Raw genomic sequence first — 27,224 nt, 5'->3', positions numbered from 1 at the left:
GCATCACTGCTTGTCTGGGTAGGGTCCCGCTCTCTGCTCTTCTCCCTTGATGGTCCTAGGGACCTCCACTCCTAGACTGAAAAGTTAATCACTCCCCTCCTTGCTATAAAACGTCTACCTTTACATTTCCAACCCTCACAATCAGTCCTGATAACAATTATTCACTATTGTATCACAGGAGACCGTCTGCATTTCATTGCATCAGCCCTGGCTAGTCAGATTGAATACTACTCACTGGAGATTCTACCTTCCTCCAGGCCCTCTGGATCTAGGTTCCCTCTTGAAAGCTTGTAAGCCAGTCACTTCTTGCCTTTGTAGCTCTCCGCCCCCCATTTTGGGTAGCCAATGTCCAAGTTGCCCATCCCTGTCTACTCTGTGTGTGGAGGGTGTGGGAATGATTCTTGCTGTTAGGACTTGTTCCCTCTTTTGAGCTACTGCTTCCATAGGTGTAGGTCAAGTTCATCAAATTGTATGAGAATACTTTTTTTTTCCCCTCTTCTTTTTACTTCTGGTTGAGCTCTGATCATCCAGTCACTGAAGCCAGGAAAGTGGGTATTATCTGCAAGTGTGGGTGTTCTTATGCTACTTGGCCTATTTTAAATAAAGCTGACCACACAGAAAGATGACATTTTCAAAGAATATAATTACTATCAAACCAAGTATAATTATGCTGAAGATAATTCAACATGGTAGCAGCTGCCAGAAATTGAAGCTGGATTCAGAAGACAACATGGAATGAGGGATATATCACTGATGGTGTCAGATTGATCTTCATTGACATATAGAATACAAACACGATGTTTACTTGTGTGTTTATTTATTATGCAAAAGCATTCAACTGTGTGAATCATAACACACTATGGATAGTATTGCAAAGAATGGCAATTCCACTTAATCGTGGCTCATGTGGAACCTGTACAAAGAACAAAAGACAGTCCTTCAAACAGAACAAAGAGATATTATGTGGTTTAATTTAAGGAAAAGGAATGTGTCAGGGTTGTATCCTTTCACTAATTCAATCTGTATGCTGAGCAAACAAACTGGACTATATAAAGAAGCATGTGGTATCATAACTGAAGGAAGACTGAGTAACAACCTGTGATATGCAGATGACTCAAATTGTTTGTTGAAAATGAACACTTAAAGCACTTGCTAATGAAGATCAAAGACTACAGCCTTCAGTATGGATTATAACTCAATATAAAGAAAACAAAAATCTGAACAACATCATGGATAAAAAGAGAAAAGAGATAGAAATGGTCAAGGACTTCACTTCACTTGGATACAGAATCAATGCTCATGGAATCAGTAGTCAAAAAATCGTAAGACATTGTATTAGGCAAATCTACGGCAAAAGATTTCTTCAAAGTTATTAAAGAGCAAAGATGTCACTTTGGAGACTAAGGAGGCTGATCCAAGCTATGGCATTTTCAATTGCCTTATATACATGTGAAAACTGGACAATAAATAATGAAGACCAAAGAATGGACATAAGTGAATTATGGTGCCAGCGAAGAATACTAAAAGTAACACAGATTGTCAAAAGAACAAACTTGATTTGGAAGTACAATCACAATGCACCTAAGAAGTGATGATGGCAAGACTTTTTATCACTGACTTTGGAAATGTATGTATGTTATCCAAAGGGACCCATCCTGGGAAAAGAACATTATGTTTGGTAAAGGAACAGGGCAGCAGAAGAGAGGAACACCTCCAATGAAATACATTGACAGAGGCTCCACCAATGGGCTCAAACATAACAGGCAGTACTTCATTCTGTTGTGCATGGAGTCACTCTGAAATGGAGCTGAGGCACCTAACAACAAGGATTAATCAGATTGAGCATCTTTTCATGTGCTAACTAGCCATGTTTACATCATTTTTGGAGAAATGCCTATTCAGCTCCTTTGATTTTTTAAAAAATTGGGCTTTTTAATTGTTGACTTATAAAAGTGCCTTGTATATTTTAGACAAAATACTTTAACAGAGATGTTGTTGTTGTTAAGTGCCATCAAGTTGGTTCCGACCCATAGCGACCCTATATAGGGTTTCCAAGGACCCGCTGACCTTGCAGTTCAAATGGCTTTGCAGTGTGGCACATTAACCCACAGCACCATAACAGACACAGGATTAGAAAAATTATCTATTTTAGTTTGATAAGTTCTGAAAACTTGTCTTTTCATTTTCTTGATGGTAGTCTTTGAAACACAAAGTTTTAAAATTTTTATGAAGTCCAATTTATCTATGGTTGCTTATATTTCTGAGTCACATCTGAGAAACCACTGCCTAAATATGAAGATTTACACTTGGTTTTCCTTCCATGAGTTGTATAGTTTTGGCTCTTCTATTTAGATCTCCAGGTGGCATCATTGATGGCGTCAAGTGTGGCAGTGGTAGTGAGGTTGGCCCAGGATCGGACATTGTTTCGTTCTGCTGCGCATGGGGTCACTATGAATTGGTTGCGACTCGATGGCACCTGACAACAACAATTTAGATCTCTGATCCATTGTGGGTTAATTTTTGTAAATAGTGTGGTATGAACTCAGTCCAACGTTACTCTTTTAGCTCACTATACATAGATCAAGTACCATTTTTACAAAAACAATTCCTTCATACAGAATTTTCCTGATATCCTTGATGGAAATCTATTGATGGAAACCATAACAAAAGTCATGGTTTATTTTTGGACTCTGAATTCCATTCATTAATCTACACGGGTATCTGTATGCCAGTACCATCACCATCCTGCCTAATACACTGCAGGTGTGTAATGAGTTTTGAAAAAGAGGAGCATGAGCCCTCCAACTCAATGCTCTTCTTTTTTGAGATTGCTTGGCCCTTGTATTTCATTTTAAATCAAATTTTATATTTGGAAAAGAGTCTCTTTCTTATCCCAAAAGTTGAATACTCTAATTATGTAACATACTGAGTATAAAGCATAAAATTGTTCTTGGATAAAAAGATTACAGGAGTCAAAAGATGATTTCCTCAAAGTGGTATGTCTGAGGAAGATGAAGTTGAAAATAGAAGTGTGTGTCAGAAAATATGGGATTAAAAAAAAAAAAAGCATGGTTCCCAAACTTTAAAAGACTACATAACCCCTTCTCCTTTTGAGACACATAAAATATTTACATACATGCCACTCTTGCTTCCTTTGAAAACCACGAATCTATAGTTCTTTGTAGCACCTGAGTCAAGATTTTGTTTCCTTGTATTTAATGTGTCAATAAAATGAAAAATTTTTATGAATATGAAGCAACATTATGTTTTTATAAGCTATAACTGCCCCAAAACAAGATTGTAGTACTTCTTTGTAATTTTTTCACTTTCCAACTGTTAAGAATCATTGCTCCATAAATCCTTACCAATTTGCAGCAAAAGGAAGCAGGGATTCCTTTAGTAAAACAGAGGTCCTGAATTCACTGTCTAAAATATAATTGGTTGCCAATCTGATTAAGTTTTTGTTCCTGTCCCTCTTGAAAGCTGCTGCTTTACACTAAAATACTGTTGTTGTTGTTGTTAGGTGAGGTTGAGTTGGTTCCAACTCATACTAACCCTACAAACAACAGAACGAAACACCGCCTGCTCCTGCACCATCCTCAAGATCTTTGTTAGGCTTGAGCCCATAGCTATTGCCACCAATCCATCTTGTTCGGAGTCTTCCTCTTTTCCATTGCTCCTCCACTTCATGAAGCATGATGTCCTTCTCTAGGGGAAGGTGCCACACAGTAATATGTCCAAAGTATGAGAGACAAAATCTCTCTATCCTCCCTTCGGAGGAATATTTTGGTTGTACACTTTCAATACCGATTTGTTTTGGCAGTCCATGGCCTTTCAATACTCTTTGCCAACACCACAACACAAATTCAGATTCTTCTGTGATCTTCCTTATTCACTGTCCAACTTTCACATGCACATGAGATTACTGAAAATATCATGGTTTGGGTCAGGTGCACCTTAGTCCTTAAATTGACATCTTTGCTTTCAACACATTAAAGAGGTCTTGTGCAGCAGATTTGCCTATTGCCTAATGCAATACATTATTTGATTTATTGAATGCTGCTTCCAAGGGTGCTGAATGTGGATTCAAACAAAATGACATCTTTGATAATTTCAATCTTTTCTCATTTATCATGTTATTTATTGCTCCAGCGGCAAGCAATTTGTTGTGTTTACACTGAAGTGCAATCCCTACTTACAGCTATGGTCTTTGATCTTCATCAGTAAGTATTTCAAGTCCTCTTTGTTGTGAGCAAGGAAGGTGGTATCACCTATATATCACAGGTTGTTGATGAGTCTTCCTCCAAAGCTGATTCCATCAGGTAATTCAGCTTCTCAGATTATGTGCTCATTATACAGAATGAATAAGTATGGTGCACACCTTTCCTAATTTTAAACCATTCCGTGTCCCCTTGTTATGTTTGAATGACTACCTCTTGGTCTAAGTAAATGCACCTTTGTGCACAATTAAGTGTTCTGGAATAGTATACTGCTGTTGTTAGGTTTTTGTTTTTTTTAATCTTTTATTGTGAATTGAGTGATAGTTTACATGGGAAAACATTGGTTTCATTCTCAATCTATCATATTTTGTTTCATTGCAATGATTACAATCCCCTCCATGTATCACCGGTTATTCCTAGTCTAAATTCTAATATTTTAAATTTCATTTTTCTTTGAATTTTTTGAAGTACCTTCTATCTTCAACATATGTCTGCATATGACAAATAATTAGTACTATAACTAGAGAATTGAAGTTGGGTGGACTTGAGTATCAAGTTCATCAAATGAAAATCTGGGAATATAAAAAATGCTGAATGGTTGTACTAGAGCCCAAATCAGCAAACTATGGCTCACTCTGTTTCTGATGGAACCATGATATAAGAAAGAACTGGTTTTTAAAGAAGATCATCTGCAATCAATCAGATAAGGAATACGTACTTTGAGCCTTAATTAAAGAGAAATGTTACAGCTTACACTCTGCCCACCAAAAAAGGGTTTCATTCATTCATTACTAGAACTGTTTTAGAAAAATGTAATTGTTATCTTTAATTTTTCCACTAAAAATTTCATGGAAGTTTTCCCCCCAACCCTCCTTTTGTTACCAAGTATCTACCATACTTGATTTTTGTTTTTGGTCTACAAAACCTAAAATTACTTTACTCCTGTATCAGAGCGTTAATTTAAATAATGGGGAATACAGAGGCTTTAAGAGTACTATTCACACCTATCTGACTGTAGTCCAGAAATCAGGAAGTAGCTTTGCTGAAGAAAGGGTAAAGGTTGAATCTGAAGCTAAAAGATGGTTGGTTACTGAAAAAAGATTGGAAATACCATAGTGGTCTCAGCTGTAAATCAGAAGAAACTATACAGATAATAAGGAAAATAACGATCACACACTATTATTTCCCTTTGATCAAATCAAAAGAAAATATTTTATATCATCAAATACGTTGTTGTTGTTAAGTACCGTGGAGTTGGTTCTGACTCACAGTGACCCTGCACAGGGTTTCCGAGGCTGCAAAACTTTACTGGGGCAGAAAGGCTCATCTTTCTCCCATGGAACAGCTGGTAGTTTTGAACTGCCGACCTTGAGGTTAGGTTAGCAGCCTGATTCGTAACCACTACACTACCAGAGCTTCTTATCATCAAGTATAAAGATGTGAAAATATTTACTTCATAATGGCCCTGTGTTCAACTAGTGGAAGCTAGAGGGAGCCCTGGTATCATACTGGGTTATGCGTTAATTGCAAGGTCAGCCGTTCGTATTCACCAGCTGCTCTGCAAGGAAGGTGAGGCTTTCTGCCCCTATAAAAATTTACAGCCTTGGAAACCCTACAAAGAGTTGATATGAGACAACTGGAGTTATGGCTCATAAGTAAAACTAAATTCAGGCTGTTCAAATATAAAATGGGCAACATCCCCAAGTAGTGATGTGATGCTGGATTCAAGGAAACACTGGAAATTATATGAAAACCGCATTAAGAGGCAATAATAATTCCAAGATATAATATTTTGAATCAGATACTTATTGGTCTAATAAATAAAAGCCTATTCAATCCTTTGTTAAAATTCGGCTTCTATCAGTGATCTACTTATATATATAAGCATTCGTTCTTGCATTTTAATCAATATTTACATACAGAATAACCACAATTTCCTCCTATGTGAGCAGCAGAACATTAAGAGCAGAGAGTACATGAGAAGGAAAAACAGACATAGCTCTTGCTTTTCCTCAGATTACAGGTAGTTTAGAAAGATCTTACAGTCTAAAGTACTCTAAAACAATAAATGCATGAGTCAGTTGAAAGCTTTTCCAGTGTTATACAACAGAAAAATAATTCAATTAGTAACCAGAATGTAGAGTTCCTATTTTTGCTTATTAGATGATGCACTTGATTTGTGATCCTGGATCACTTTCTCCATTTTCGAAAATTTTCTGTGCATGTTGTGAGTGTATGTGTATTCTTAGATTGGCCCCTAAAAGTGCTCCCAGTTCAAAATTTTCCAATCTAAAATTCAACCTTCTCACCTTGATTATTTCCACCAATTGATCCACACCACTGTCCCCTGGAAATATTGGTTGTCCTAGTAACAGTTCAGCCAAAACACAGCCTGCAGACCATACATCTGAAGAAAACAGAAAACAAAAGCTTTTGAATATCTTATAATTTAAGTTGAGCTGGAAAATGTACATATTTTTACAGTTTACTCTTATCACAAAGTGTAAATATCATAAGCAAAAGAGTGTATAAAGTCAGTAAAGAGAAAAGAAGGCCTATAAGAATATTCCATGGATGAATAATTCATTATCATCATATATCAACTAACCAAACAAAATTATGGTAACAAAGGAGATTATGATTATCTACTTTATCATACTTAAAAATATGTCAAAGACCCCATTTCTGCATAATAGCAGGTACTTGTACAGGAGCAGCAAGTCAGTGTTCACTCTCTAGTATGGAAACTCAAGTATAATCCAAAGAAAATATTTAAGACTTGTAATGACTGACTTTTATTCAGTTGCAATACGAGCGATAGAAAAATGTGCTACATATATAAAAGGGTTCAAAATGTTCGTGGAAAAATGGGGTTAAAATATAATGAAATTTTTCCATGGCCTTTTTTGAAGCCCCGCATAGTGTAGTGGTTATGACATGGGCTGCTAACCTCAAGGTCAGCAGTTGGAAACTACCAGCTGTTCCGCGGGAGAAAGATGAGGCTTTTTGCTCCCATAAAGATTTACAGCCTCAGAAACCCTGTGCAGGGTCTATGAGTCGCAACCAATTCCATGGTACTTAACAACAACCGCATATATTATCATTTATAATGTAAAATTGTGACACAGAGGAATGTATTATATTTCATAAGTTATAAAATAATTCACTTCAAGGTGAAGTATTTAAGTCAAAATGGGAAAGCAGAAAACTTTAATGCTAAGAGAAATTTTAAAAATAATGTTAAGATAATCATACACTATGGCTTAATACTATTATCTACTTATTGTATACTTAAAATACAATACCACGCTCTTCTGACAATTTATTTATAAAACATTGTTATTTTTCACTAAAAGTGCTATTTTGAAAAAAAAATGTTAATGGGAAATGAGTTATTAAGTTAAAATGAATCAACAAATAAATATTTAACATTTTCCCCAGTTTTAATTTCTAATAAGGTAAATATCAATGGATGTAGTTGACAAAAACAAAGGCTCTTAGGAGTCCTCAATAATTAAGATTAAAAAGGGGTCTTGAAACAAAAATGGTTAAGAATAATATCTAAGAAATTTTAAGAACAAAACCAAGTGCTAAGTATGAGCCCTTGTAACAGAACACAAATGTCACTTGCTACCCAGCATTTTTCCATGTTAAGGAACTCTGGATCACCAGAATTTGGGAAAGAAAGATTCTCCCTTAGAACATCTGAAGGAATTACTATGACTGACACACTTATTTTGGACTACAGATCTATGAGAGAATAGTTTCCTGTTGTTCTAAGACTTCGTCTCACTAAAACATAGTAGTTTTGACCATGAGTATTTCAAAGCAGATTTTCCTATATTTAGCAATATTTCCTATCTGTATTGTATAACAGTAGTCCTGGTGCAGCAATGTAGAATAAGCACTGGACTCTTAAGCACCAAGCTGGCAGTTGGAAACTCTATACAGGGTTCTCTCTGAGTCAGAACTGACTTGACGGCACTTGACAACAACAGGGTATATAATAAGAGTATGATGAATTGTTTAAAAAAAAGAAAGAAAGAAAGAAGTATTCTGGGAGATTATTTCAGTACATTAATATGTAAAATCATCAACCTGGAGGGTAGTGTTACTTTTGCAAGACAGGGTGAAACAAAGTTAAATAATAAAGAAGATACTTATTGAGTTATATTATTTTGTAGAGTTCTTAAAAATTGCTGCATCCCTGACTCCTATAAAAATGTAACATTTTAAAGTAGAGTTTTAAAATTCTGACAAATAAAAATGAATAGGAGACTCTTAATGGAGCAGCTTTTCATTTTACTTACACATTAGTTACTAAATTATTCTAATTTCAACTATTATAATGGGTTAGGGGTGACTTTAAATTTTTTCACTTTAAAATACTTTATCACACCAGTTCCCATAATGTTAGTTCTCCCTAACCCATATCTCAATCCCTTCATACTTGATTTATCACAACAGCCTCTTATCTGGTTTCCCTATGTTTACTTTTTCATCTCTCTATTTACCCTATATACTGCTAAGAAAGTGAACTTTTAAAGAAAAAGTTATTTTTCATAAAATCTCTCCCCTAATCAAAACCCAAATTTGATCTTAATCAACCTAATTTTTTCAGGCTTTTAGGATAAATCATAGGAAGTCAACGGTACTATTTAATGACAGTTACCAAACATGCATTACTTCTGTTGTTGTTAAGGGCTGTAGAGTGGGTTCCGACCCATACTGACCCTGTTTAGGGTTTCCAAGGAGCAGCTGGTGAGCTTGAACCGCTGAACTTGTGGTTCAAACTAACTTTGCAGTCCAGTGCATTAATCCACAGCTCCATACCCAGACTTCATGCATTACTTGTTGTTGTTAAGTGGTGTCGAGTGGTTTCCGACCCATAGTAACCCTGTATAGGGTTTCCAAAGAGGGGCTAGTAAGCTTGAACCACCAACCTTGTGGTTTAAACCGACTTTGCAGTCCAGTGCATTAATCCACAGCACCACACCAGAACTCCATGCATTACTTACAATGGTCCAATTTATAGAAAGCTCTTTCCAATTCTATCTACATCTTAATGATCCTTCAAAATTCAGTTTAAGCATTACTCTGTGAAACCTTTACTTAATTACAGCAGCCTCGCTGTCACACAAAAGTCTCAATAACTTCTGACAAATAATCATCAGTGTTCAGAACTGTTCTACAATTAATTGTCTATACCAGTGGTTTACGAAGTGAGGACACTGATTCACTTCTAACAACCATTATTTTCTGCCTGAGAAAAAGCAACTATACTATCTTACTATACAGAATGAGAGCAGTATGTTTATATGCATGTGTATTCAAAAGTTTGTGTTATTTTAATTACAAAGATGGAAATAAAACAGTAGAAATTTTCCATGAACTTCTAAAGTCTCTCCTTGTGTCTGTGTGTATGATATGTTGTTGTTTGTTATTAAGTGCTACTGAGTTGGTTCCAACTCATAGCGACCCTGTAACAGGGTTTCTGAGGAGCAACTGGTGGGTGTGAACTGCTGGCCTTGCAGTCCAAACTGACCTTCTGGTCCAGTGCATTATCCTGCAGTGCCACACCAGAACTCCCATGTATATGATATACATGTATGTATATGAATTTACATATATAGATAATACACATTGTGAAAAAATGTTCCTTTTGTTTTTTAAACAGACAGAGTTGACATGAAATCTCTACGCACAAAAATTTGGAGATCATTGGATTTATAACATATTTTAGTTTTTGGAGACTTTTTAGTTATATTGTTACCTATTTTATGTGTATGACTTCTTTCACCATAAGGGGGAGTTGTTGTTGTTGTTGTTAAGTGACATCAAGTTGGTAAGCGACTCACAGCAACCCTATGTACAACAGAATGAAACACTGCCTGGTCCTGGACCACACTCACAATTGTTGCCATGCTTGAGCCAATCGATACTGAGTAGGATATGTTTATATTTCCCACAGAGCTTTCAACACAGTGATGATCACAGTGACTGGCTTACAAGCTTTCAAGAGGGAGCCTAATTCCAGAGAGTGCGGGGGAAGGTAGAATCTCCACTGAGTGGTTTCCAACCTCCAGACAGGGCTGGTGAAAAGAGATGGGGATAAAACTCTTGTGATTTAATAGTAAATAATTGCCATCAGGAGTGATTGTGAATGTTGCAAATAAAAAGGTAGATGTTTTGTAACAAAAGGAGGGGAGTGGTTGATCTTGCAGTCCAGGAGTGGAGGATCCTGGGGCCATCAAGGGAGAAGAGCAGAGTGCAGGACCCTATCCAGAGAAGCAGTGACGAAGATGTGCAGAGATAGAGAGGCTAGGGACTCTAGACTCAAGGAGTAAGAGGGGCTGTGTGTGCTGGCATCCAGGGGGAGGGGTGTACCCTCTGGTTGTTTGAATGGTTATATATTTCTGAGTGCTTTGTGTACATCAAAAAAACAAAACAAAACAAAACAAAAACACAGAGGGAATGGAAGCAAATGCTGTTGAATGTTGATGCATGGAGGGGATTATAATCATTGCAATGAAACAAAATACGATAGGCTGAATATAAAGTTGATGTTCTCCTATGTAAACTATCACTCAATTCACAATAAAAACTTTAAAAAAAAGTAAATGGAATGGACCACAATATTTTGTTTTAAATAAAAACATATTTCATCTATCTATATATTATTACATTATATCTGTCATGATCAATAATCCACCCATTCATTTATCCATTCCGTATCTGAGTGCTTTCTCTGTATTGTTGTTGTTGTTGAATTCTGTAGAGTTGATGGGTTTGAATTGTTGGCCCTGTGGTGCACAGTCCAGTGCTGCTCCGACAGCACCCCATCTGTATTAGGTATGCAATAAGGACCTGGGGATACAGCCATGAATATTCAAGATAGGACCTAGTTCTCATGGAGCTAATGGCAGAAAGGAGAAAGTAGAAAGTGAGAAAAAGTAAAAACTCTGTTAAATGCTATAGAGGGGTGTTGAACATGCTATTTATAGTGATCATGGCCTTCTTCTTCAAGGTGGTAAAGACAGAGAAGCATGAGCAAAAAGGCCCGTGCCAGGAGTTTGGTTTAAGAAATTGAATAAATTGTAAAAAAATTTGCAGTAGATGATACAGAATGCACTCAACAGGAAAGTGGCCAAATCAAGCAAAATCTTGTGGAGCAAATTAGGGGGATGTGCAATTTATTTTGCAGTGGAAGCAGGAAGACCATCTAAGAAACTGTTACCATAGATTCAGGTAAGAGACATGTAGACATCAGTGGACTTAAAAATAAGTAAGCTAAAAATATGCATTATAGGGTTTGTCTTAGATATCACCAATGAGAAAGGAGGCATCAAGGGTTATTTTCATGCTTCTGATTTAAATGGATTGATGGTGGTACCCTTCACTGAGGCAACATGATGATGAGGAATAGGTCAGGGGAGGAAGTAGCTTCTTTAAGTGACTTTCTTAAAGTTATATTAAATCTGAAGGAATGGACTGCAATAACTACACATATGGTCTTTATAACAGTAATACTCTGTACTGAACCATGAAAAAAAAAGTATTATTCTTACTAGATGCAAACTACACATTATTTAACTGACCTATGATTTGCTCTACTTCTTCAAGTTTTAGTGGTTTAGGTAGATTGTGTGGACTCACATAAGAGATTTAATCTGAGAATCAACTCAGCTGCTTACATCTGTAAAATGGAAATATGTGTGGTGCTGTAGGATAAGCACTCGACCACAAGGTCGGTTTGGGGGATTCAAACTCACCAACCACTCCTCAGAAACCTTATACAGTTCGCTCTGAGTCGGTACAGACTCGATGGCACTTAACAACAACAACATATCACTCATGGAGGAGATAAGTGACAGTCTGCGTCTGTATAAACTTATAGCCTTGGATCTACTTGACTCAATAACAAAGGATTTTGTCTTGTTTTTTTTTTTTTCTTTTATATCTCATAAAATTGTTATGCTTAAATATGTCAGCACAAATCAACTGCCTAGGAAAGTGCTCTAAGATTAACTATAAATTGTAACTTCTCAATTATTTAGAAAACTTCTATGAAATCTTTCTAGGAAATATTAAGGAATGTATGTAGCAACCCAAAATACTAGCTTAACATTGCTATTCAGGAAACTATCTTCAACAAGACTAGTTTGTATTAATACCTGCCATCCCTATTCAGATAAATGACAAACTTCTTGAGGTCTAACTTTTTCTACAATTTTCTTGAGTATCTACTTCAAAATAAAATGCACATAGCAGGACTGCAATGCAGAACTGACCCATTCTTTTTCTTAGCAATGAAACAAGTGCCTATAAGCAGACTGGCTCATTCATTCTTATGGTTGTAGAGATAACTTGTATGAATGAATAAATAACCTTGACTATGATAGTCCAGGAAGATTAACATTCTGGTTCACAGAATAATGGCCTTCAAATCAAATTATCTGCAGGGTGGTTGTTGTTGTTGTTATGTGCTATTGAGTTGGTTCCGACTCATAGCAACCCGGGATAGGGTTTCCAAGGAGCAGCTGGTAGTTTTGAAGCACCAACCTTGAGGTTCAAATTGGCCTTGTAGACCAGTGCTTATCCTACAGCACCACATAGAGATGGGCATAATGAGGATGAGATGGCTGAAAAAAGGTTTTGCGTGAAAAAGCAATCTGCCAAAAGAAAGATCTAAACTCATATTTAAGTACATACCCCTAAAACAAGATTATGTCAACACCAGATTAATTATGGAGAATTTAGGGCCAGTCTATTGCAAGTGACCTTTTTGTCATCACACACAAATCTGGAGGGATAAACTATCTCTAGGTACCTTCTATACCCACACTAAAGTATGTTACCTCTATCTATTTAAAGGAAATTCTACTTGTAATGTGTATAACCTAATCTGTATGCTTTTGTTTCTATTTTTGACCTAATTAATTCCCTTTACAGAACCAATGTTGTTGTTGTTGTTAAGTGCTGTTGACTAGGTTCCAACGACTCATATTGACTCTGTATGGATTTCCTAGAAGCAACCAGTGGATTTGAAGTGATGACCTTGTGATTAGTAGTCTGGTACTTAGCCTAAAGTGCTACAACTAGGACTCCTTAGAGAAACAATATGTAACAGTACAACAACTCTGTCCTCCACTTAGCTTTCTAGTAGTGTGTAATGGAACATGTTCTCTCTTACTCCTAGCTAGTGGGCTAAAGAGAAATGAAGTAAAAGAGGAAGCAAAATGTACTTATTCAATTATCTACTGTCACTATATATGTCTGGGTGAAGACTTCAACAGAATCAATAAGTTTATAACCAAACTACTAATAAACAAGACTTTTTAAAGCTGTCTTCAAATTAAATAACCAATTGAGACAGCATGGTAAGAATATAAACAATATGGTCATCCTATCATTTTCATCATAAACTGTAATGGATACAAATTCTCCTAAGAACATTCTCAGGCTCAGAAGTATTTTGGAGGAAGGAAGAAAAGAAAACATAAACTTAAGGGTTACTTTGAATATTAAAAGTTAAAAACTAATGTTGTTTTTGTTGTTAAGTGCCACTGAGTTGGTTCCAACCCATAGCGACCCTGTATAGGGTTTCCAATGAGCTGCTGGTGAGCTTGAACTGCCAACCTTGCAGTTCAAATGGCTTTGTAGTCTGGTGCATTAACCCACAGTGCCACACCAGGACTCCTAAAAACTAATACAGTATGTAATTAAAAAGAAATAGTGTTATTCCCTCCTGGTGTGGCTCTGTAGGGTAAGCATTGGATTGCAAGATTGGTTTTAACTGTAGGTTAGTGGTTGAAATTGAAACTCCCCAATCTCTCTTCAGAATACCTACGTAGGGCACCTATGAGTCGGAACTCATGGAAGCAGCAGTCAAGATACCAAACGATGTAATGCATTAGACAAATCTGCTGCACAAGATCTCTTCAAAGTATTGAAGAACAAAGATGTCAATTTGAGGACTAAGGTGCACCTGACCCAAGCTATGGTATTTTAAATAACCTAACATGCAAGCTAAAGTTGGACAGTGAATAATGAAGACCACAGAAGAATTGATGCATTTGAGTTATGGTGCTGGACAAGAATATTAAAAGCACTATGGACTACCAAAAGAACAAACAGATTTGTGTTGGAATAAGTGTAGTTAGATGTCACGATGGTCAGACTTTGTCTCTCATACTATGGACGTATTATCAGGAGGGTACCATGTTTGGTAAAGTGGAGGGTCAGAAAAAAAGAGGAAGACCCCCAGTGAGATGGATTTGCAAAGTGGAGGCAGTGATGGGCTCAAGTGTAGGAACGATTGTGAAGTTGGCTAAGACAGGGCAGTGTTTTGTTCTGCTGTGCACAGGGTCGCTATGAGTTGGTACCAACTTGATGACACCTAGCAAGAACGAGTTGGAACTGATTCAATGGCACTAACAGCAACAATAATCCAAGAAACCTACAAGTAAAATAGTAAGTATATCTTAAATTTTAGAAGGCGAAGTTTTACAAAATCTACATATTTTTGCCTATCAATCTAAGAAAAATATATATTTTAGGGCACACCCATCTTTACATTTAAATGGAAGTATCTGATGGCAACTGACAAGAGATTATTAACAATAGACAAATAACTACAAACATGATGCAATTAATAACTATAATGCATAGTATTTAAATTTCAGTACTTACCTATACTAGAGGTATAATCAGTGGCTCCAAAGATCAACTCTGGTGCCCTATAGTACCGAGAACAGATATATGAAACATTGGGTTCTCCTCGGACCAGCTGCTTTGCACTAATGGAAAAATAAAAAATAGAAATTTTAAAAACAAATCTAAACTTTTAAAGAACCCAAGTATCCAAAACACTGAATACTAGGGGGCTTTAAAATGTTCATGGAAAATGGGAATAGAAAGACAATGGAATTTTTCCGTGAACTTTTGAAGCCCTCTTGTACTTGTCTAACATTCATTTAATTTCAATCCTTCAACTTATGAAAAAGAAAAATGAACTTTGCTTATAAACCTATAACTTTATCATCACAATGCTCTGAAAAAAAAACAAGTAACAAAGACAAAGATTAATTTTAAAGAAAAACTGCCACCTAAAGAAAAGGAAACAGAAAGTGCAGTGTTGAATTTCTCCTGCTCCTATGTCCCAAAATCTTCTACCTCTAAATACAAAGAATAAAGGTGAAAAATGAAGGGGTGGTCCTCTTTTCCATCAAAAAGCATGATGATGTCCTTGAATTACAGTGTAAGAATAAATACTTGTATGCTTTCAAAGAAGGTAAGAAATTAGTCACTATCTTGCAATTTAATTTGACTTCTGACTAAGGGTGAATATGCCAAGGTTTAAAGATGCAATTTATTTTATTTCTCCACCATTTTGGTCAATTTATGAACTGTCTAAAATATTCATTTGTTAATAAATTCCAAAATGTCAGGCCCTTGGAGTCCTGGTGTGGTATTGCAGTGATAAGCAGTGGACTACAAGGCTGGTCTGAACCTCAAGGTTGGTCTGAACTCACCAGCCGCTGCTCCTTGGAAACCCTATATAGGTTGCTATGATTTGAAACAGACTTGACAGCACTTAACCACCACTACACCTCTTTTAGGCTAGAGGTGATTCACAGCCTATGAAGCCCAACTCTGCTGTGGTGAGTTTAATTACATGTTCTCTCATTCCAACTCTCCTTCCACAATATTTCTGTGGTATGAACTTTTAAAACATTAGAGTTAATTAAAATTAATTTATCTTGAGATATCTCTCAAGATAGCTAAACACTGAAATAAAAAACTGTAGCAGCAGTTAATCATTCCGACACACAATTATAACAAAACTATATATAGAAAATAAATATAAGCAACAAAATCAAAACAGGACAAATGGTAAACACAAGAAAATGTAAGAAACATTTGAGGTAACGATATAGGAAAACCAGAGATGATGAAAGTAGTCACAAAGGTACCACAGCCCAGGCTTTCTTTCCTTCCATTTGTTTCTAGTTAGTGATGATTCTAACCTTAACCTTCATCCTTCATCAGTACTTCCTTCATCATCAGTTTTGTACAGTAGAGTTTCATTTGTAACCATCTCCCCAAGTATTGACACAAAACAACCATGCTATCAATTAGTATCAATCCTTATTTAGACTGCATGAAAATTCTTAGCTGTAGGGTCGGAGTTGGAACCAACTCAACAGCACTTAACAACAACAACAACAATCTTTACAGAAGCAGACTGCTAGGCCTTTCTTCTGGGATGTCTATGGATGGATCTGAATAACCCACTTTTAGTTGTATAGCACAAATTGTTTATACACTCAGGGATGTGATAATACTTTTCATATTCAAATTATGTTCGAAAATTCACTATAGAAGCAAACAGGTAACATCTGAAGCTTTGCTGCCTGTAGATTTCTTCGTGACTTGATTTTGTTGTTGTTCAGTGCCATCAAGTTAGCAGCCCAGTGTTTGCCCTACAGAGCCACACCAGGACTCCCCTTACTTAATGTTATTTGCCATCGAGTTGCTTTCAACTAACAACTATCCTGGTACAGGGTTTCCGAGGAGCATCTGATAGGTTTGAACTGCCAATCTTGTGGTTAGCAGTCCAGTGCTGACTCTACAGCACCATATAAGAACACCTTACTTGATGTAGCTACCTTCTTTTTCTTAAAGTAAGGCTGGCTGTAACAATTCAGTCCTCTGAGGGTTGAGGTACATATTCCACTGTCCAATATAGTGGTCTTTCATATGAGGGGGCTTCAAAATTTCATGGACAAATGGAATTAAAAGATAATGGAAGTTTATCATGAACTTTCTGAAGCCCCCTCTAGTCTTTTCATAGCCCTATCAGTCAGATACTGTCAGTAGGGAAGACACCCCATAACAATAAAACTTGACGTGAACTGGGCAGTTTGTCCTATTGTTGTTGTTGCCGTCAAGTTGGTTCCGACCCATAACGACCCTGAACAGGGTTTCCGAGACTATAAATCTTTACGGGAGCAGAAAGCCTCATCTTTCTCCCGCAGAGCAGCTGGTAGTTTCGAACCACTGACCTTGCGATTCGCTGCCCAATTCGTAACCACTACGCTACCAGAGCTCCTTTGTAAGTAGTATAAAATAGGAGTTTTGATTAATTTCCTTCACCTTTTCTTATAGTTGAGGAGATAAAGCTCTAGACCCTGCAGAGTAAGTTGTACAGTATGATCGTACCAGTACCAATGTGTCTGAGTACAGTTGTCTTCTACAGGGTTTGCAGCCTTTCTTCCAAGGTACTTCTGGGTAAACTCAAACCTTCAACTTTTCCATTGAAACCAAGAGTATTAGCCATTTAAATAACAATAAAACAGGGACAGCAAGAAAGAGAGCACTTGTTAAACTAAGAATTCACTCATGACAGAGCAGGTTGCTTGTTTTTTGTTATTGTTGTTGTTTATTTGTTTGATGTTTACTATCTCTCTCAAGAGACAAACTATGGAAAAATATTCCCAATGTTAAGTCCAATGTTTAAACTGATACGGATTGATATAAAGGTACAACAAAGATGGAGCTATACAAGTATCAGCAACTGTGGGTTAACATGTAATATAGAAAAAGCTGAAAGTAAAAATGAGAATGTTAGAAGAATGAAAGAATTTAAACTTGAGAGACTTCATGTTATGTGGCAATGACTTGGGAACTGAGAGAATGTTAGAAGAATGAAAGAAATTAAATTTGAGAGACTTCATGTTATGTGGCAATGACATGGGAACTGAGAGAAGAGAAGATTTACTCTAGGTAATTATGTCAAAGAGCGAGTAGCAGGGTCAGGCCCAAGTTACATGGGAATGCCTGGTGTGGCACTGCAGGATAAGCACTGAACTGTTAACCACAAGGGTCAGTGGTTCAAACTCACCAGTGACTCCTTAGAAACCCTATACAGGGTGTCACTGTGAGTCAGAGCCAACTTGATGGAATTTAATACAACAGCAAACACATCAAAAGGATAGATCAGACAGTCACGAGGTGGCAAACATTATGGAAATGAAAATAATATTTTACTGTGAATTCACAGTAGATTACCAAGGAGTGTATTTAAGAAGGGAGAAAGTGAGCTGAAATTTGAAAGGGAAAAAAAAAAAAAAAAAAAAGGGAGGGGACGGGGGGGGGGAGAAGTGAGATTAAAGTATGGATGAAAAGAAATAAAATACTATTAGGCTTGTAAAACTCATTTGACTCTAGTTATAAGGCTCACCAGTACGTATAGTAATTGCTATTTTTTTAAAAATCAACTTTCATTGAAAATTACAACCTCATAGCAAATAGTCAAGCCATAATCAGCATAAGCAATAAACAAGCAAAATTCCCAACTATTCCATACTACCAGGGGCAGCATGTTTTATAAGTTTCTTATTATCATTTCATAAATATACCATGCATATATTTATAGATGTGTAGCCATGTTGTTTGTTTTTAAAACATATGAGGGAGCATAAACCAAAACTTGATGCTACTGAGTCAGTTCTGGCTCATAGCACAGAAATGCCCATAGGATTTCCTAGGATGTAATCTTTATCGGCTTAAACACAGATTGCAAGAATGGGGAATCGGCGGTGTTTTGCTCTGTCATACACAGGATCCTGTGAGTTGGAACTGATTCAACAGCACTTAACAACAACAATCTCTATGGAAACAGACTGTCATATCTTTCCTCTGCAGAGTATGTGGTGGGTTTAAACCACTGACCTCTCAATTAGCAAAAGAGCATTTAACCACGGTACTACTAGGGCTTCACAGTCTTAACCTTGTATGCCTTCGAGTTCATTTCCTTTCAGTTCAGAGAGAGCTGACTCAGACTTTTTCACAATATTTGTGCAGGTGCCATGATTTATTTGGTCACTTTCCTACTGCTGGACATTTACAAATATATGTAAAAATAAAAAATCCCTGTATGTACAGCATTTCATAAACGTGTACTTCTAAGAGTAATTCCTAAAAGTAAAACAACTGTTCAATAAAAGACCACACATTTTAAATTCTGAGAGAAATTATTAAAACTATCCATACAAAGAGCTGAACTATAGTTTATACTCCCCTTTGTGAGGACTAGTGTTTAGACGACATTAAAAAAAGAATACTCCTTTTTGGGAAACATTTTATTGAGAATTGAATGAATGTTTACTGAGCAGATCATCAGTTTTGCAGTCAACAAATCCTACATTTTGTTTCATATTCATCACTACAATTCCCTCTATGGAACAACGGGGCTATCCTATTTCTTCCCTGTGGTTTTTATTTCCATTCCACTCCATTCCCAATCCTTCTCAATTTTGTCCTTAGGTAAATTCTGTCCTTTTTGATCTAGAATAGTTGACCATTCAATGGCAAGCATACTCTACTAGTGTTGTTGTCCCCTATATGCCTTTCTACCATATGGCTGAAAACCGGGCCACGAGGATAAGTTCTATTCCAGACCTGAAGGGTGGCCGAGGGCCATAGTCTTGGGTTCCTCCAGTCTTTCTGACCAGTAAGTCCAGTCTTTTTTTATAATTTTGAGTTTGACCCACATTGTCTTAAAAGGAATACTTTTTAAAGAGCATATGAATGTAGAGGATGGGACCAGGAGAAAAGAGAGAGAGAGAGAGAGAGAAAAAAAAAAAAAAAGACAGCTAACTTACCTTCCAAAATCACAGAGTTTTAAGACAGCTGTATCAGGATCCAACAAGAGGTTCTGTGGTTTAATATCCCGATGGCAGATTCCAAAGGAATGTATATAGGCTAAACTTCGGAACAGCTGATACATATACAACTGAAATAAGATAGTAAAAATTAATTTGGTACCTCTTGTCCCAAACAAAGCAGATACCTTCAGCAGTAAATAAAGTAACAGATTTTGAAACCCAAGCAAAATGAAATGCTGGGGAATAATAGTATCTAGTCAATCTTCCTTTAAAATGTTTTGTGTCATTTCTATATTAATTCACTGAATTATTAACCATATGTTATACTCGTACCATCCTTAAATAACTTACAAAAAACAGTTCTACAACTTGCTTTGTAACTTTTTATCTTATTAACATTTCACCATAAGTATATGAGATGGTCTTCTGGTTTTCAAGTTCATCTTTTTATCTATGATCTGAAGAGACTACAAAAAGTTCATGGGAAAAGGAAATTAAAAGACAGGATTCCTGGTGTGGCACAGTGGGTTAATGTGCCAGACTGAAAAGTCATTTGAACTGCAAGGTTGGTGGTTCAAGCTCACCAGCTGCTCGCTGGAAACCCTATACAGGGTTGCTATGGGTCAGAACTGACTCGACGGCACTTAACAACAACAACCTCTGAGATAACCATTAATCGTCATTTTCGTAGTAGAAAACATAAAGGTCATGAGATGAAGTAATTTCATCAAAGTCACAAAGTTATTACCAAATTTAATACAAGTACAAATGGCCTTCTCTGCTACAATATGTTTAAAACAAACAGAGTAACAATTTACTGACTATACACAAAAAATATATTGAGCTTTCTTATGTAATTAACATCTTTTCAATTTAAAAAATCTAAGTTAGGCGTCCTGGTGTGGTGCTATGGGATAAAGCACTGAATCATATGTCGGTGTGAACCACAAGGCTGGTGATTCAAACTAACAAGCCACTCCTTTGGAACCCTATACAGGGTTACTATGAGTTAGAATCAAATCGACTCAATGGTACTTAACAACAAACAACAATTTAGACATTAAGGAGCCCTGGTAGGCTTATGTTGGGCAGTTAACCGCAAAATCCTACCAGGTGCTCCACAGAAGAAAGGTGAGGCTGTCTCCTCCAGTAAAAAATGGTGGCAACTCCATTCTGTCTTACAGAGTCACTATGAGTTGGATGTTAAGTATTTGCTTTAGAGTTGTATTTTAAAATGCATTTACTTTGAAAAATGCTCAACAATGAAAGTAAAGATGCTCAAAACCTTTTAATTTTACATATTCAGCATCAAGTACAATGTAACCAGTAGTACAAAAGGGATGATTTGAAGCAATAAAAGTCATAGGACATACTAAATTGCCCAGGAAAAAAGTGAGTGAATCACAGACAAGAATGCAGTTGTCATTTTGCTAATGTCTTTGTCAAACAAGTCCTTATTAGATGATGAGCGCCTATGTATGTCAAAGCTGTATATACTTAATCATTTTTATTTCTTCTCCAAATTCAAGCATTTCTCACATAATAGAATTATAATAAAACTATGAAGAATGAGTAAGTGAATGAGCTGCTGTTGTTGTTAGTTGCTGTCTAATTGATTCCAAATCATGATGTGTTACCGTGTAGAAATTGCTCATTAGGCTTGCTTTCTGAGGAGCCTCTGGGTGAATTTGAACCATTAACCTTTTAGGTGGTAGCTGAATGTTTAACTATTGAACCACCCAGGAGATTTTTTATGTGAATAATGAAAGTAACATAACCCATCAATTCCAGATAATTGTTTTTATCTCTTTAGATCCTTAAACTTTAGATTTGTGTCATCAAAGAATAATACCCAGGGCCAATATTTCTGATCTTCAAAAGGCAATGGCTATTTAAAAGCATCCATTTTCCTAGAATGGGATGATAGGTATTATGATTATTTATTTAATTTGTTTTATTTAAGAGTCATTATCTTTTATGCATATATATTCAATACTTATAAATGAAAATAATAATGTCTGGAATTTGCTTCGAAATAACAAAAGCAATAAAGAGTAGGGGGTGGTGTAGATGAAACAAAATTGGCTAGTAATTGATAATTGTATGAAGCTGGTAACAACAGACACATGAGAGTTAATCATTTTATTTTCTCTACTTATATATACGTGCTTGAAATTTTCAATAGCAAAAACAAATGTGTAGGGTGACTAAAGAAAGGTCCTGAAATAAGCAAACTTTCTGTAGATAGATACTGCTGTGGTGGTGGTGGGTGTGTGCCATTGAGTCAATTCCAACTCATAGCGATCCTATTAAAAGAACAGAGTGGAATTATCCCATGGGGCTTGCTAGGCTGAAGTCATTATAAGAGCAGGTTGCCAGGTTTTCATTCTCACACAGAGTGACTGCTCAGTTTGAAAAGCTAACCTCGCCAGTTAGCAGATGGCTGCTTAAGCACTGTGCCACCAGAGATCCTTGGAGAGAGATACAGTAAAATAAAATAATCTGGCACATTTTCTGTTAAGAAGTGGTGAGAGATAAATAAATGTTTGTTAGCCAAGAAATCAGTACAGATCTGCTAAGGGGTGAATAAATTTGGAGGGTAGAATCAAAAGAGATGTCACTATACCCCTCTCTTTTCCAAGGAAATGTTACCAATTCAAAACTAGTATGACATAATTAATGTCACTTAACTGTTTAAGTGAAGACTGTTCAAATGCTAAATACAAGAGTTACCTATATATTCACTACAAGAAAACCAAAAAACGAACATGACATTTCTAGCTGTTTAATCATTTTTACAATATACATTTTGGTGTGGCACTGTAGGATAAGCACTGGACCATAAGGCTGGTTTGAACCACAAGTTCAGGGGTTCAAACTCACCAGTTAGCTGCTCCGCGGAAACCCGACACAAGTCAGAACTAACTTGACTGCACTTAACTACAAAAACAACATAGTTAATTGTGTCGGTTTTTAATCTTTACTAGCGAAGTAACAAAATATTTTACTAGGCTTCAAATAATTTTGCAATCATTTAATACTTATTTGATGAATTAAAAAGAGAAAAAAGCCTAACCACTGTGGACCTCTTTTTGAATGTTCACAGAATGTCACTTTCTAATCTAGTATTAAAAGGCCTTCTACTACTTTTACCTTACAGGCCACAGTGTTTTCTCATGTGTTAATCTCATTTTAAACACCAACAGTGCCATACGGTGGATAGAAAAAAATAAGTATGAGGATGAGTCAAAAATTATCTGCACTCTGGCTAGTACTCACTTGACCTGGCTTCAATGGATGCATGATGAGAACTCGACTAGAAGAAAGAAGGGGGTGGGGGAGGGGGGAGTAAACTGCTACAATTTGATGAACTTTACCTATACTTATGGATGTAGTAGCTCAAAAAAGGGAACAAATCTTTACAGCAAGGACCACTCCCACCCCCTCAGTACACAGGATTGACAGGGATGAGGCAATTTTGACATTGGCTACCCAAAATGGGGCAGGGCCTACAAAGGCAAGAAGTGACTCTCTTACAAGCTTTGAAGAGGGAGCCTAGTTCCAGATGGGGCAGGTGAAGGTAGAATAACCACTGAAAGATTTCCAATCGGGTGGGACCGGGCTGGTGAAAGGAAATGGGGATAAGACTCTTGTGGTACGATAGTGAACAATTGCCATCAGGACTAACTGTCAGAGTAGGAAATACAGAGGTAGATGTTTTTTGACAAAAGGAGGAGAGTGATTGATTTTGCAGCCCAGGAGCAGAGACCTGGGACCATCAAGTGAGAAGAACGGAGAGCGGGACCCTACCCTGAGAGGCAGTGATACCAGGGATGGAGGCAGAGATGAAGTGGACAGATGGAGCAGCTGGGGACACTGGACTCAGGGAGTGAGAGGGGCTGTGCACTGACGGCTGGGGGGCAGGCCTGTGTGGTGTACCCTTTGGTTGTTTGATGATGCATGGAGGGGATTGTGATCATTGCAATGAAATGAAATGTGATAGGATGAGTGTAGGGCTGATGTTCTCCCATGTAAACCTCACAATTAAAAAAATAATAATAAAATAAAAAATTCTCTGCACTCTGGCTATATTAAACCGCCCGTCCATGTCCATGGCTGACAACATTGAGTGTGCACATGAAATGATTCTGACTCTGTCAAACAGAGGAGTGACAGTAATTTATGAGGCAAATCATTTGCAAGTCAGCCATGGCTCTGCCTATGAAATAATCCATGACAGATTATTTGGGTTTCAAAAAGTTTGTGCAAGACACATACTAAAAAAACTCATAAAGGAGCATAAATAGAAGCATTTGGACATCTGCAAACAAAATTTGGACTGATACTGAAAGGAAGGTGAAAGTTTTTTTAAAAAATCATTACTGGTGATGAGACATGGATTCATCACCAGGAGCCTGAAAGTAAATGGCAAAGTATGGAATGGAAACATCCTCAATTGGCAAACAAGAAAAAGTTTAAAAGTCAACCACCAGCTGGAAAATTGATGCCTACAGTTTTCTGGGACTCTCACAAGCCAGTACTGGAACACCACCAGGAAAAATAGTTCATCAATCACCGGTGCTCCTTACAGTGAGATGCTCATTGAAGAGCTGAAGCCTAAATTTAGGATTAAACTCAGAGAATTGCTATCCTAGGACACTGTCATCTTATATAACAATGCATTATTCATACACCTCTGCCCACACTGTTAACACTCTGAAAAAACTTCGCTTTGAGGTGTTAAAGTATCCTCACTATAGTCCTGGGTATCCTGGTGTGGCGCTGTGGGTTAATGCGCCAGACTGCAAAGGCAAAGCCGTTTGAACTGCAAGGCTGGCGGTTCAAGTTCACCACCTGCTCCTTGGAAACCCTATACAGGGTCGCTAGACTTGATGGCACTTAACAACAACAACTATAGTCCTGATCTTATTCCACTGGCTTTTCACCCGTTTGGTCCCCTGAAAGCAGCCCTTTGAGGATGAAGATTCACTTCCAATGAAGAAGTGAAGACAGCAGTATATTCGTGGCTTGCAGTTCAGCCTAAAACATTTTTTAATAAGGGAATATGGAAGCTTTGTGACAGATGGACAAAGTATTGAAAAGCAAGGACGTTATGCCAAAAAAAAAAAAAAAGATGCATTTGTCTTTTCTAAAAGTTGATGAAAATAAATTCTACAGCCAGAGTGCAAATTATTTTTGACTCACTCTCATACAATTTGTTTAACATGGAACCTAAGCAGAGAATGAACTAGTGACTTGCTAAAGTAAATAACTAAGTAGCAAAATGGGGTTCAAAGCTAGGTTCCTTCTGTTTCATAAATGTACCATTGCTCTGAACTGGCAATAATACGAGCCACAGGGCAGCCTTCCACCGCCACCATTCTACACTAAGAAGCTCACATGTTACTCTAGACTTGGTGAGTTTAAAGGAATACATACGAGGTTATCCTAGTTATTTAGAATAGGACTTGCTGATCTAAATCTTGAGTAAAGTACTTATGTAAAGTTAGTAGATCTGTGTCATTTAGCACTTACGATTAATAATTTAACGGTAGCTTCAGCCAATTTTTGATAAGTAGAAATAAACTATACTAGAATCCAAATTTAATTATTAGCATTGAATTTGATAGAAATCCTAGACTATGCCAAAATTGTCTAGCTATTACAAGTCCTAAAAGAACTTCCATTACTAATGTTCTTGCTTTAGTAGTCCTTTTATTTGTGTGAAGTTTAAAAACTAACACTATTAAATAAAACTTCATTACTCTGACCTGAAAATATTCAGTCAGTATCATTTTATTTTCCAGAATCCCTTCTATAAAGGATAAAATATAAAAACTAAAGACTTCATGAGTATCATAAATATCTATTTAGGATACAGAGTTTCAGATTTACTCCTAGTTATTTCACAATGTCATAATTACTAAATAAAATTAACAATGTTCCTAATCATCTATACAGTTTTTATCAGATTATGCTGGCTGGATAAATTCCTAGTAATTCTGCTACGATTTCTAGTAAATAAAATAAATGCCATCAATGTGTATTGCTGGTAAAAAGCCATCGAGTCAGTTCCAATTCACAGCAACCCTGTATAGGGCTTCCAAGGAGTGGCTGGTGAGTTTAAACTGTCAACCTCATGGTTCAAACCAACCTTGTGGTCCAGCACCTTATTCCAGTATCAGAATAGGACTCAATCAATATTATGTACTAAAAATTAAACAGCACCTTCATAGTCTTTACATATTTAAAAGTTTAAACTTCAGTTGCTGAGTCATGAGAGATGAAGGCTTCACATTTTAAAATTGTATAAGACTTTAATGATGCTATAACAATACTTACTCTGCCTTATTTCCCCCTAAGTATGAAATGTGACATGACAAATATAGTTTACAAGCACCCAGAATTCTTTCTGGCGCAAAATAAATATTTTTCAAAATGGTAAATTATTTCATTTTTACATACCTTGACATAGATCACAGGGAGCGTCTGTTTGGCTCGACTATAGTGTCTGGCAACTCTGTATACTGTTTCCGGAACATAGTCCAGCACCAGATTAAGATAGACCTCATCTTTCTGAAAGAATTAAAAATAAATAGGTAGATTAGAAAGTGGTCTTCAATGTTCAAATTAGAGCAAACTTTTTGCATACTTACCTATTCAGATTTTTAAAGACAAGGCTCATGTATTCTATTTAATTACGTAAAACTAACTCATAGTCTAGCCATAATAGTAAAATCAAGTATACCACATCTTCTCACTAATAATTTGATGGAAAAACTGCAGACATTCTCAAATGGTTAAAGTACTGAATCATATTTAAACTATTACTTTAGTTACCATGATGTTAAAGAATTTATCACCTGTCACAAAATTTCATACTAGAATTCATGCTTTTTGTCCTAAAAGAAAAGGCAGTACAGTAGTAGAAAGAGTATGGAATTGGGAGTTAAGAAACTTGGAGCTCTAGTTGAGCTCTGCTGATAATTGATATGCAACATGCCACTTCATCTCTGAAAGGCTAGCCTACCTAAATGGTCTTCAAATTGCTCTCGCCTTTACAAAAAGATTCTACAGTTAGTTGTTGTTGTTAAGTACTGTGGAGTCGGTTCTGACTCATAGCGACCCTGTATGTGTATAATTAATTAAACAACCACTTGTATTCTATGATCAATTGAAATAAAAGAATAACTAAAAAGGAAGCAAGACCACATTCACAAACTTATTTTAGATGTTCTGTTTGAACATCCATTCTCAGCAGCATAAAATGCCAGTTTAAAATCAGTGTAGAGGAGGGGAATTCCAGCTAAATACCAGGTGGAGAAGAGGAATG

At 36.6% G+C, this 27,224-nt stretch overlaps 1 protein-coding gene across 2 annotated transcripts in view; it reads right to left on the bottom strand.

Annotated features, from left to right (window-relative positions):
* GSK3B (glycogen synthase kinase 3 beta) overlaps positions 1-27,224 on the bottom strand; it is a 241,727-nt gene that overhangs the window by 59,179 nt on the left and 155,324 nt on the right. For both annotated transcript variants that reach the window (XM_006864148.1, XM_006864147.1), the window contains exons 4-7: positions 26,357-26,467; positions 19,889-20,019; positions 14,913-15,019; positions 6,530-6,627 (exon numbers count right to left, since the gene is read on the bottom strand). In XM_006864148.1, coding sequence (XP_006864210.1) covers positions 6,530-6,627; positions 14,913-15,019; positions 19,889-20,019; positions 26,357-26,467 — 447 coding nt within the window. The remainder of the gene's footprint in view (positions 1-6,529; positions 6,628-14,912; positions 15,020-19,888; positions 20,020-26,356; positions 26,468-27,224) is intronic.

Source organism: Chrysochloris asiatica, unplaced genomic scaffold (genome assembly GCF_000296735.1).
Source record: "Chrysochloris asiatica unplaced genomic scaffold, ChrAsi1.0 scaffold00061, whole genome shotgun sequence".
Lineage (NCBI taxonomy): Eukaryota > Metazoa > Chordata > Mammalia > Afrosoricida > Chrysochloridae > Chrysochloris > Chrysochloris asiatica.
Note: the sequence above shows the minus strand (reverse complement) of the source record. Positions and strands in the feature narration are given on the sequence as shown.